Source organism: Ochlerotatus camptorhynchus, unplaced genomic scaffold, assembly GCF_037179485.1.
Source record: "Ochlerotatus camptorhynchus isolate MF236.1 unplaced genomic scaffold, CSIRO-AGI_Acam_v1.1 ptg000065l, whole genome shotgun sequence".
Taxonomy (NCBI): Eukaryota; Metazoa; Arthropoda; class Insecta; order Diptera; family Culicidae; genus Ochlerotatus; species Ochlerotatus camptorhynchus.
In genome coordinates this window covers 276,481-289,901 of record NW_027040555.1, presented here as the reverse complement: position 1 = coordinate 289,901, position 13,421 = coordinate 276,481, and the positions used below count along the sequence as shown (strand labels likewise).

General features: G+C 40.8%; 1 protein-coding gene across 1 annotated transcript in view; it reads right to left on the bottom strand.

Annotated features, from left to right (window-relative positions):
• Positions 1-1,130: 1,130 nt before the first annotated feature.
• Positions 1,131-13,421, bottom strand: part of LOC135697051 (metallo-beta-lactamase domain-containing protein 1) — a 276,092-nt gene continuing 263,801 nt past the window's right edge. The window contains exon 3 of the mRNA XM_065216636.1: positions 1,131-3,081. Within this exon, the coding sequence (XP_065072708.1) occupies positions 2,714-3,081 (368 nt within the window). The 3' untranslated portion in view covers positions 1,131-2,713. The remainder of the gene's footprint in view (positions 3,082-13,421) is intronic.

Here is a 13,421-nt window from a genome sequence, read left to right as displayed (position 1 = left end):
CTACAAATCTCTTGCGCATGCGACTGCTATGACTATGAGACTATTCGTATTGCGTCTCGCATACGGTAGCGCGCGCACTGGAAGCCTGCCCGCAATGCTTTATATGGTCCCATCCGTTTCATGTCAGCTAGCTTCAACCAGATGTATTTACTGTTCGACTTCAACGCTTCTGCCGTATCATTTAAGCGCTGACTCTCGGATAGACGGTAGCATAACAAGTACACTCAACAATTCCATTATCCAATGATCGTTTGATTTGAGGAATTGGTGAGTAACTCTCCAATTTCATTGGACTGATAGAGCTATGCTAATTGATATTTTTAATGTTCCCCATGATTCTGAAAATATTTGAGGATTATCGAAAAAAAAAATAACTTCAATTGAGGCGTGACCTGCGTTTATGCAAATTAGAGTTAACGAAATTCAAATTTAAGTCGAATGCAACGATCGTGCAAGGTTTTTCTCAACTGATTCTGTAAGGGAAAATGAATGCGATTTTGTTTGCTTGGTTGTTGTTGTTTTTTTTTTCTCGGTTGTTGTTGATGATCTTCTCTTGGATTTTTTTTTATATTTTTCTCGATCTAGTGGGGCTAGGATTTCATTTAGCCTCACCACATGTTTTCGAAATTCATACAGTGTTTTTGCCCTTAGAAAATTGTTTTAGATGGTTTTTGAGTTCTACAGTGAATCATTATGCACCTCTTTTCTCTGCACAGAATAATTGTCATCATAGTTTTCTTGGTTTTTGTATAGATTATTTTTTTCGACTTAGTTTCGTTTTTGTTTTTCATTTGCCGTTGCGGTCCATTTGTTTGTATTATGCTTTTGAAATACAATCAAGTGGATAATTTATTTATTTATGTTTTTTTATATGTTATATTGCATAATGATATTCTTCGACTGCATAGCCTAAGATATTTTTCATTTTCATACAGATATAGTTTATATATAGAGTGAAATCATGCTGCTGCTTGTTTTTTTATTATTATTTAAAGCATATCAATAATTCAACTTGGTTATTTATATGCGTGTTTTTTTTTTCATATATTATCAATAACATTTTTTTTTTTGCTTTAGTTAACAAGACATTCATTACGTTTGCCTTGTTTTTCATACCATTGATATTCTCCATAATATGAACAATATTATTAATGATCATGCTGCTGCTTTCTTAAAATTACGCCTTATTCTAGGTTCTTAAACTTACACAGTTTTTATCGGTCATTATTTAATATTAGGTTATACTCTGCTAGTAAAAGATACAGCTGCATGCTGCTGTAAATTTTGGTTTCTTTCGCACAAATTATTGTATCTTCCAACTTTTGCTTACGAGCAGAAGAGCCGATTTTTCAACCTGGTCGATCTACTCAACCGGCACCTTCCTAAACGTTTATCAGTTTTGCATGAGGTTATGCCTAACACTAGATTTTTTAATGAGCTCCTTCGAGTTGAAGAAGAGTTTAAGTTTGACGATGAGATTGATTACATGCTGGGTATGAATGATCATTTTGCTGCATTTAATGGTAATGGTTTGTCTTAAACATTTGTTTTCTTTTTTGTTTTGTAACAACATTGATTAGTGTGTGTGTGTTTTTTTTTTTTATATAAGTGACATTAGCTTTCTTTTACACTTTTCCAGGTGTTACTTCCGTTCGCTGATGTTATTCTCCGGTTTTAAATCGAATTAGATCCAAATAGTGTGAAAGTTGATGTTGATACTTTCCTTCGGCTCGCAATTCGGGTGTTGTTTTTTGCGAGTCCCTGTTGAAACGATGTATTATTACGTACCGATCCTAATTTCTCTAAACAAATAAACAATCATAATTTAGTATTTACTTGCGTATTTTTTTTTTTGCTTGTTCATTGGCATTCTTGTTCTCAAGCAAGACCCGTCCAGGCTCCTACTGAGCTGGGCGGGTCCAAAAACATGGTTCTCTACTACTATGTGTGTTTGTTTTGTTTTTTTTTTCTTATTTCAGCACAACCTTTTTGGAAATTGGTACCGTTCAACTGCAAATGTAGAACTATTTGTTTTCCTTCGAACAAAGATTAAACATTTAAAACTACTACATTTTTGTTTGCTTTTCTTTTTTTCAGTAATACATGTGTTTTGTTTTGTTTTTTTTTTGTTTACCTTGTCACAAATACATAATTGTTAAGAAACTTGAAACTCTAATTCCACTAACATACATGTATGATCATAAATTTGCATATTAATATCGTGCTTGTTTAATATTTTCTCTTTCAATATATTTTCTTGGATTTTTCAATCCTGCAAAATTGTTACATTAGCGGATATAGAATACAAACTCGTAAAACGAAAGCTGTTTTCTAATCAAACTCATATTGGAAACAATTTCAAGTGCTACTCCTGATGCGAAATTCGTAGAATATGTAATTTACTAGTCTCCTATTTCCTCTGATAACTTATCTCTTCCGTAGCTTCTTGAATTTGCTTCCGCAAAGCATTATGTTAAGAATTCCTAAATTAATATTAAAAAAAAATTACGGATCGGTTTCATTCAAACTTTAATTTTTAATAATTCTTCTAACCATAAAGCTTCAAAAAATCAACACAAGCCAACAACTAATCTAAAGTCGAATACATTTTCCAAACATCTTGCAATAAGTCATAAACTATTATCGAATTATGAAACTGGCTGTTCGTCGCGTCTCTTCTCGTGCTTACCCCACCCCCACCATCCCACAACAATCATTCCTGGGTCTTCTTCTGCAACTCCTCCGTACGCTCAGACGTGGACGACGACGACTCTTCTGCCTGCTTGTTCAGTTCGTCTCGCATGAGTTGATCAACGGCAAACATCGCTCCATGCCCCGGGACAAGGTAATCGGCTGTGGCAGCCATTCGGGCACGATTACGTCTCTGAGCCATGGGATCTTCGCTTCCGGCATCCAGCCAGAGGGCACTGTCGGCGATATCGTCACGCCGTTCGAAAAGATCACCTACGATGGCCACCAGACCCGGGGACAGGTTGCTCTCACGAATTAGCACCGAAACGCAGGATAACGTGTGACCGGGCGTTGCGACAACATCGATGGTATCCGATAGCCGGTAGGGAGCTGCAAAGAAAACGAGATAGAATATCAGCACATAGGATTCCACTTGGCAATGAACTGAAATGTATACGGTTAGGAATCCTTATTCTGGCATGATTTTTTCGTTCGTATTTTTTCCCGAATACTTAAATAAATTAGAAGAATCTCGATCATTTGGCGTATTTTTAACCCTCCTCGGGTGTTAACTTTTCGTATAGGGGTCATTCACAAATCATGTAAGGATGTTTGAGCGATTATTAGGTCCCTCCCCCACTGTTAGACATTGTAAGAAATTAAACAACGTGTTGAGGTGCGTTAAAGCCAACCCAGGTCTTTCGATCCCAAATGTAACCAGAAGGTACAATGCCAACTTTCAAACGGTGCAGAACATTCTTGCCAAGGCAGGATACACGTCGTACGAAGCCAGTAAACATCCAAACCGGCACATGAAGCAGAATTCCGTGGCCAAAAAGTGTGCAAGGTTCTTGTACGACCGTGTTTTGACACCACATCATTTCACATCACACCACTTGTATTGAAGCCATTCAAATCTGGCACCGACGAAAACGACGATTATTTTCACAAAACACGATGAGCAAGCATTGTGACTATGAAACTTTTTAATATGATGAGGCCCAGGTTTGATTATTTTCTGCTCAGTAAGCAAAAAAGGCTGTCTGAATCTGCCGAGCCCTTCATATACACGCGATTTATGATGGAGTTAATGATATAACTGTTCAAACCAGAGGGCGGTGCCCTTTACACCAGAACAAGTCGCGGTGACCGACAATCGGGTTTAAAACCCGGATATCTGAAGCTACGTAAAGCACTTATTCCTTCACTATATTCTCCTTTACTAGATGTTTTTTTTTTTTTGGTTAGGTCTTTACGTACGATGGGGACAGAATCTGCAAAGCCTTCATATTTTTCGATAATTTTTAATTATTAATTTTAATATTTTTCAATTACGTATTATAAGTCTATTGGTGTGGACTCAAACACAACGAATCAAAATGGAACTAGCCTAACTTTCATTTGATCTAGAAATGAACTTTGCGGATCGTGCTCCCAGGAATTCCGAATTATGTTTTAAAATGAGCAAAAGCTAAGCTCACCGAACAATAAATCCCGCGTGATCGAGGCCATTTCGCCAGGAACAAACAGGAATGAAGAAGAATGATGAAAGTTTACAAGATTTTTTTGCAACTGAACCCACACATTTTGAACCCAAACTGAGCCACCTTTGCACTCACTTAATTCAGAAATGGCAGTAAACAGCCGTGAACCCATCCAACATATACAACATTTTTACACTCTGCATAATGCAAACCAATAATGTTACCCGTCACCTTACCGACTCCCTCACTGCTACCATGCAACGAAGTGTTCAACGTCACAAGAACAGCTGAAGTACAAAAGAGACGCCAAACCGCACCACCAAACTCGTTCTGCACGACTCTGAAGGCAAGCCGGCATTGAATCATTCTCCAAGATAATCACCGCCAAACAGCCGCACAATGATTAGCTTTTCTTCCATATCATTTTTTTCCATCATTATAAACTAAATCTTGCTTGTAAAATGGCTGTATCCTGATTAATGTGGGCGTCCTATTCTTTTGAGTACCGTAAAACGAGGTAACATTGATAGTTTTTTAAAGTATATTCTAAATAATTTTTACAGCAATGTGTGTTTTCCATTTTTTTAATTTTTTAAGCAAGTACTGAAGATCCAAGAGTCAATTCGTTAGTAATATGTTAAACAAAAATTATAGCATTTGCATTACTTTTTTAGTTTTGTGACCGAACTTCAGTTTTTGATTTGGGGTTACTTTGATAATGCTCGATGAATGTAGAAAAAATGGGTGAAACACAAACAATTTTGTTCTTTAAATATGAAACTTTGAATGAGTATATAATCAGAAAACATCATAAGCAATAAGAATACAACATTGAATGTGTGATGGCAATATCAAAAATACATTTCATAAGTGATGGTTTGAGTGCTTTTTCAAACAGGTGAAAAACACGAAAATTGTTTTTTAATGTATTTGTAAAATATGTAACACATATTATATAAAAAATACATATGAAATCAACGGAAATACCCTAAGCTACAATTTGGAACTAATATTTCTAATTTAGAAAAAGCGCAGCAAGTAAATTTAATCTTTACCTTATACTATTAAAGTTACCCGCATTATCAAAGATACCCCGTTTTACGGTACCTGCTTCACAAAATTCTAACGAAAGCAAAAAACTCAAGATTGAAAATAAAACTGTAAAATTGTAGAAACTTATATACGACTTATTTCAGTCATAAACAAGTTCCTGTAACTTATTGTGATGAAAGAGTGCTACTCGGGTTATTTGCTTATCTTGACAGAAACGCATATTTCGTCTACAATGTGTAGACTTCTTCAGTGTCTTGAACTAATACTCGACTACTCGAGACACTGAAGAAGTCGGCACATTTTAGACGAAATACGCATACCTGTCAAAATAAGCAAATAAGGTAGTGGAATTAAATGGAAATTACTAATCTAGAGAGAAAAATTTAAATATAAATATATTAAAATGGATTGCTTTATTTTCTATCTTGGGTTTTCTGCTTTCGTTAGAATTTTGTGAAGCAGGTACTCAAAAGTACCCCGAGTGGAAATAAATGGAAGATAACCTTTTTTTTTGCTGTTATATTTAAGCATTCCGCTAACAACCTAATTTCATTACTTCAAAACCCCCAATGTCAAAAATTTACACTTTTTCAGTTCATAATATATTCAGAATCAGAATTTTTTTTTAAATATTGCAATTCTCATCAAAACTTGAGAAGTTTGCGGTTCTATTGCAATGGATAGATAAAAATATTCTGTTCAAAAATGACGAAATTATGAAAGTTTTTTCAGTAATAGACAATGGGGGTTTGCGAGTTAAAGTCATCAATTCCAATTGGTTTACAGGCTATTTCCATTTTTTTTTATTTCATTTATTTATTTATTGATATTGATTGATTGAATTTTAAAATTGAAAAAAAATATATACCATTTATTTGATTTAAAAAAGATGTTATGTTTAAATATATATTCTTCAAATTAGTTTTGAATGAATTATGATCTATAGGTACTGCACAAAAAACGCTTATTTTGTTTAAAAAGCTGATCACTTATTAGGCTTTAATTGATTGTTACTGGTAATTTACTATGCTGATTAAAATTTAGGTTGGCGGCTACGGGTTGGACACTTCATGATATAGGGGTCTGGTAGGTGTGTTTTAGTTGTCCACTGATATGACGGAGTGTGGTATCTACCAGCTTGTCAAAATATCTTGTCGGTGATCGGCTCACAACAGAGCGCTGCCTTGCCTTAGAGAGCCGAAAAAGTCCTGGGTACATTATGTAGAGTTACCACTGATCATCCCATTGATTATTATTTTTTTTAAACATAATTTTGAGTTTTAAGAACTCATCATCATGCTAATTTTATTCGGTTAGAATGAAATCAAAAATTTATCACATTCGCAAACACAACCACACATACAAAAAAATATGGTTGTACTGAACATGTTGACCCGCAATGTACACAATTAGAATGCTGTTGGTAAGACTGGCAGCCATATGTAATCCACCAGAAATAAACATAATAAACCTATTTTTCAATTTATTCATGTTTCACTCCCTATTAACGTAAAAACGTGAAATACTTATTACAGCTGTAATGTTTTTCAATAATATGAATATAAATATTTAATTTTAGAGATCAATTTTTTATTTCGACATATTTTTAAGCTGCAAATTTGTGACATAAATTTGTAAGTTTTTGAAGGCGTATATATTTAATCGAAGCAAAATGTTCAATTTTACCATAAAACTAGATGCGTTTGAAAAAAAACGGACTAATTATCAATATTTTAAAGTAATTAATTTCATACTTTTATTCAAATGACTTTTTCTACGATTGTCATCTCTGATTTTGCAGTCTAAATGTTTTTCAGTATGCTTTTTCCACATCACCTCACAAAAATATCCAATACATTTATGTGGTTAACTTGAATGTCATTTACATGTACTCGAAAACATCACAGTATGTACTGTTTTATATATTTCAGTGAAACAGGTAAAACCTCATTTACAACTTGTGTCATTCATATATCATGTTACACGCACCTTATTTGCAACACCTTATGCCACAAACATAAGTTGCAAAGAGACTCCACCTTCTGCGCTTTTTAAGGTACAATGAAGTTTTATATGCGGTGCGTTGTCCATAGTTTGGACCGCCACCTTCGCGCGTTCTGGCAAGTTTACTGCAACTTGCCAACACGAAACAAATGGTGCGTAAACGTACCAATGATTCAGCAGCGGGCCCTTCAAAGAAGGTGGTAATCCAGCACAGCGCATCGCAGGATGACGCCGGAAAACGGGTACTGCAAGCCAACCAGTTTGCGGTGCTCTCCGAAGAAAATGGCGATGGTGACGTCGTTCCCATCGCTGCAAGAGAGCGGATTCCCCCGCTTTTCACGCCGGAGAAGGATGTTGCAAAGCTGCGTGCCGAACTGGCAAAACACAAGCTGCTGCCTCGCTTCAAGCTTTGCAGCATCGGCACCAAAATCATGTGCTCCAGCCTGGAGGAGTACAATCAAACAGGATGTTTCCTAAAAGAAAACAACGTTGACTTCTTCACGCACGATCTGCCATCGAGCAAGCCACTGAAGCTGGTATTGCGTGGATTACCGTCGTTCGAGGCGACTGTGGTTAAATCCGAGCTGGAGCGGCTTGGGCTCAAACCTGAGGCGGTGTTCCCAATAAACCGGCGTTCCAACCACAACACCAGCTTCCGTGACCAGTTGTTCCTGGTGCACTTCACGAAGGGATCCACCAGTCTAGCGGCTCTGAGATCCAAAATCCGGGACCTGTTTCAGGTCATCATCAGTTGGGAACATTACAAATCCCAACATCGTGATGTTACGCAGTGTATGAACTGCCTCTCCTACGGCCATGGCACCAAAAACTGCCATATGAAGACTATCTGCGGCAAGTGTGCTGGAACTCACTCGACTGCGTCCTGTGAGCAAGATGATGACATCGAGCCAACGTGTGTCAACTGCGGTGGTAACCACCAAGCCTCCAATCGCGGATGTCCCAAGCGAGTGGAGTTCATCAATATCCGTCGGAAGGCTACGATCAATAATCAGCCCGGTCGCCTCCGTAATCATCGTTCACCTCCTGCACGCACGGAAGTCCAGTACCCAGCTCTCCAGCCCCGTCGACATGTTCCGAACTTAGAACCACTTCCGCTCAACAACCAACAAGTCAAGCATGTGAGTATTCCTAACAATCGAACAGTCCAGCATCGTCTCGCTGCTGCTGCTGCCCAGCCAATGCCAGGTCCCTCCACCGCCCCTGGTTTATCATACGCTGGTGTTGTCTCAGGTGAGCCTGTCGACGATTCTCCGTTCTCCTCGGAGGAACTTGTGACGCTCGTGGCCGAGGTCATCATCATCTTGCGCACCTGCAAGACTCGATCTGAACAGCTTCATGCTGCCCTGTCCCTTGTCACTAAGTATGGACCGTGAAGCCATCAAGATCGTAAATTGGAACGCTTGCTCCTTGAAGAGCAAAAATACCTGAAGCCTGAAACAAACGTCTACCTTCCCGATTTCCGGTTCGTGAGGCTAGATCGAACCAACTCTGGAGGAGGAGGAGTGACTATTGCAATAAGGAGAAACATCTGCTGTCGACTGATGCCCAGCTTTCAGCTGAAGATCATCGAAGCGGTAGGGGTGGAAGTTTCTACTCCTATCGGCCCCATCACCATCGTCGCGGCTTACTGCCCCAAACAAGTCAACATCAGGGACGGATCGGCAGCAGATCTGCGACGAGATATTATCAAGCTAACACGACGACGGGAAAACTTTATCATCGCTGGTGACCTGAACGCCAAACATCAAGCTTGGGGCAACAATCGGCGCAATCAAAACGGCACCATCCTGAACAACGACCTGCAGGAAGCGCAGTACAACATCTTGAGTCCGGAAACTCCCACCCGGTTGAGTCGGTCCGGTGTTCACGCTACCATCGATATCTTCATCAGCAACATGGGCAACAACATCGCTCAACCTATCACCTATCAGGAACTCAGCTCGGACCACTACCCGGTGGTGACTGAGGTGGGATCCTCCGTAAATCGATTTGAAGCTTTCCGGCGCAACTATCATCGTGTTGACTGGGGTCAGTTCCAACATTGCGTCGACACCGCTGTAGACTACGATGTCCAACCGGAATCGTCCGAAGATGTTGACCGGTGTCTGCGCTCCATCGATCAAGCAATTTCCCGGGCCAGGGAGCTACATGTGCCAGTATCCAGACAGGTGAGTAATACTCTGAACCTTGACAGGCCTACTAAAGACCTCATTAGACTTCGCAACACGATTCGTAGGCAGTACCAGCGTACTGGGCTGCCTAACCTGAAGACCAATTGCAACCGTTTGAACAAAATCATCCAAGCCAGGATGGTGGATCTCAGAAATATCGATTTTGCAAACAAGATTTGCTCTCTCCCAGATTGTGCTAAGCCATTCTGGAAAATGGCAAAGATTTTGAAAAATAAGCCGAGGCCCATTCCTCCCCTTTCCTCTCCTAACCAAAATTCGGACCCATCTTTACTAATAACCCCATTTGAAAAGGCCAATGCTCTTGGACAACACTTTGTAAATTCACATAACCTTGGCCACGCCATGGTGAGTCCCCACGAGCCTGCAGTATCACAGGCAATGGCTAGTGTCGCTGCCACCCCCGTAGTTGTCCCTGACGAAAGTAGAATATCGGCTGATGAGGTGATAGCAGCGATTAAATCAACAAAGAACATGAAGGCCGCTGGTGTCGATGGAGTGGTCAACCTCGAACTGAAAAACTTGAGTGTTGACTTCTTCAAGCACCTTGCAGTGGTCTTCAACAAGTGTTTAATGCTTGGCTACTTCCCTGCATGCTGGAAGTTAGCCAAAGTTATTCCAATTCACAAACCTGGCAAAGACCCTACCAGTGCCAAAAGCTATCGCCCCATCAGCCTCTTGTCCTCCATCTCAAGCTATTCGAAAAATTGATACTCAGCCGTCTGCTGGTGTTTTCAAATGATAGTAACATCTTTCTCAAAGAGCAATTCGGGTTTAGGAAAGGCCACTCTACCATCCACCAACTCGCACGGGTTACTAACATCATCAAGCGGAACAAGTCCGTTTTCAATACATCTGCCATGGCATTGTTGGACGTCGAGAAGGCGTTCGACAATGTCTGGCATGATGGTCTAGTGTACAAGCTGCATCGATACAACTTTCCGAACTACCTCGTGAAGATCATCAAAAACTACTTGTGGGGCAGATCATTCCAGGTCTACTTGAACAATGTCTCCTCTGATACGTTCAACGTTGATACAGGGGTCCCTCAAGGTTGCCTGCTTGGGCCTATCCTATTCAACATTTTCACGTCAGACGTTCCTCCCCTGCCGGGTGGTGGTATCCTGTCAATGTTCGCAGATGACACCTCCATCATCTATAAGGGTCGAGTGATCCGTGCTCTGGCGAGTAAACTACAATCAGGCCTGGATGTTTTGTCCGACTATTTTAAGAGCTGGAAGATTTGTATCAATGCAGCTAAAACACAAACCATTCTGTTTCCACATTCGTATTCACCTCGGCTTGTTCCGCCTGCTAACATCAAGATCCATCTTGATATCACTCCCATTGAATGGTCGAGTGAAGTAGTCTACCTTGGTCTCACCCTCGATAGCAAATTGCTATTCCGATCCCATGTAGACAAGACATCCACCAAGTGTAACATCTTGATCAGGTCGCTCTACCCTCTGATAAACAGGAAGTCCACCCTGTCCCTCAAAAACAAGCTTGCTGTCCACAAGCAAATCATTCTGCCGGCTATTGAGTATGGTATGCCAATCTGGGAGAGTTGTGAAAAGTGCCACCACTTAAAGCTTCAGAGGATCCAAAACAAGATCCTCAGAATGATCCTTAACAGTCCACCGCGAACTCGTAATTCTGAGATTCACCACCTGGCCGGTCTTCAAACACTCGAAGAGCGAAAGACTTCCACGCTGGAAAGGTTCAGAGTCGCCTGTCTGCGATCAAACCACCAGATCATTCGTGATTTGGCAACCTAGTTTAAGTAGATAGGTGCTCAAGTAGGTAGGTTATCAAATTTTTAAATTCAAACCAAAACAATCCCACAAAGGGTATCCTGTAAATTAGCGCTAAACGCAATCATCACATTAGAATAACCAATTAACTAGAACAAAGATGAAGAGCCAAAGGCTAACCAATTGAAATGTTAAATCAAATGTTGAAACATAAAACCCAGAAAATAAACGTAAATTAAAAAAAAAAAAAAAAAAAAAGTTTGGACCGTCTATTAGTCACACTAAGGTTGTTGTTACTGGCTGAGAAACAAATGGTGTTGCTTGGGTAGGTCTGTGCGCTCTCTGAAACTCTTGGGGGTGATGCTCGATCATAAGCTCAGCTTCGGCTGCCACGTCGAGTACGCCTGCAAGAGAACGTCTACGGCTGTGGGGGCATTATCCCGCATGATGTCAAACAGCTCGGCAGTGAGTGCCAGTAAGTGCAGGCTCCTCGCTGGGGTCGTAGTATCTATCCTCAGATACGGCGGCCCTGCGTGGGCTGCGGTACTGGATATTGACTGTCACAGGTGGAAATTAGAGAGTACACACAGGCTAATGTGCTTGAGAGTGGCCAGTGCATACCGCACCATCTCGAGGAATGCCGTGTGTGTCAGAGCAGGGATGATGCCAAGCGGCCTCATCATTAAGGAGGACGTGGTGTGCTATGACACGAGGACCGTTCGAGGGGTGCGCAACAATGCGCGAGCGGTGTCGATTGTGAGATGGCAGTCGGAGTGGGAAAACTCCACAAAGGGGAGGTGGACCTACCGCTTGATACCTTCCGTATCAAGCTGGGTCAACAGGCGCCACGGGGAATTAAACTTCTCCCTGACACAGTTCCTGTTAGGCCATGGCTGCTTTAGGAGTTACTTGCATAGGTTCGGACATGCAAGTACTCCCACCTACCCCGCGTGCGCTGTCGTCGAAGAGACGGCCAAACACGTTATGTTCGCCTGTCCACGCTTCGAGCCAGTAACGAGCGTTATGCTAGCGATATGCGGAGCGGATACCAGTCCGGATAACATCGTCCCTAGGATGTGTGGTACCACCGATAACTGGAGCGCGGTGGTGACTGCGGTCACCCACATAGTTTCGGAACTACAACGACAGTGGCGTGCCGAGCAGCAGTTGCCTACTGCCCGACTAGATCGATAGAGTATTGCTAGAGAAGCGCCATAGTGCTATAGCGGCCCCTCCCACGAATTAATTCCTTCGGGCGGTTCCAGGGAGACCAAAAGGGCCAAGCGCACAAGGTAAGATTTAGTGGGTCGGGAGTGCAGTTCTCCCATCCCCACACCCAGAGTTCTTTCTCAGGTGTCTGTGAGCAGGGGGGCCTGTATAAAAAAAGGCAATGCGTAAACAACGATATTGAATACGTTCCAATTTGATTAGGTGGCTTTTTCTTGCCGAGAGGAAGCAGAAAGAGCTATACTCAAGAACTGAAAGAATAGTCGTTTTATTTAGTTTAATGAGGTCTTCCAGGTGAGCACCCCACCATGTCCCGAAAATTGATCATAGAAAGTTGATCCTTTGTTGACTCAATTGTTTCAAATACGTAATCTGGGTACCCCAAGTGCATTTTGAATCAAACCAGACTCCAAGGTATTTGAAGGTCAAAGATTGGGTAATGTCTCTGCTCAAGCCTGCAAGCCCATGTAGCTAATTCTAGAAGTCAGTTGACCTAATTTGAAGGTCATTTGTTTTTCTGACATTAAATTATACAAAAAATTATTTAAAATACCGGGTAATCCACTACTGTGCAGACTGTCTGACAGTATGTCAATGAAAACTGAATCAAATGCACACTTGATATAAAAAAATGAAGCCAACCCTAGTAGCACACTTGTCACAAATCGGTTGTGGCAACTTCTATACAACTTATATCAGTCATAAACAAGTTGCTGCAACTTATTGTGATGGAAATGTACTACTCGGGAATTGCTCCTTGTGCGCAAAGGCCAGTTGGATATCAGATGAAAACAACGCTAGACAATCGTTTGTTCCTTTACTCTTTCGGAAACCAAATTGCGTGTTTGAAAGCAGGTTGTTTGATTCAACCCAATGGTCAAGTCTTGGTAGGAACATTTTTTCTAATAATTTCCTCAGGCTTGATAACATAGAGATCGGACGCTAAGAATTGTGATCAGACCCTAGTTTTCCAGGCTTTTGAATAGTTATTACTTTAA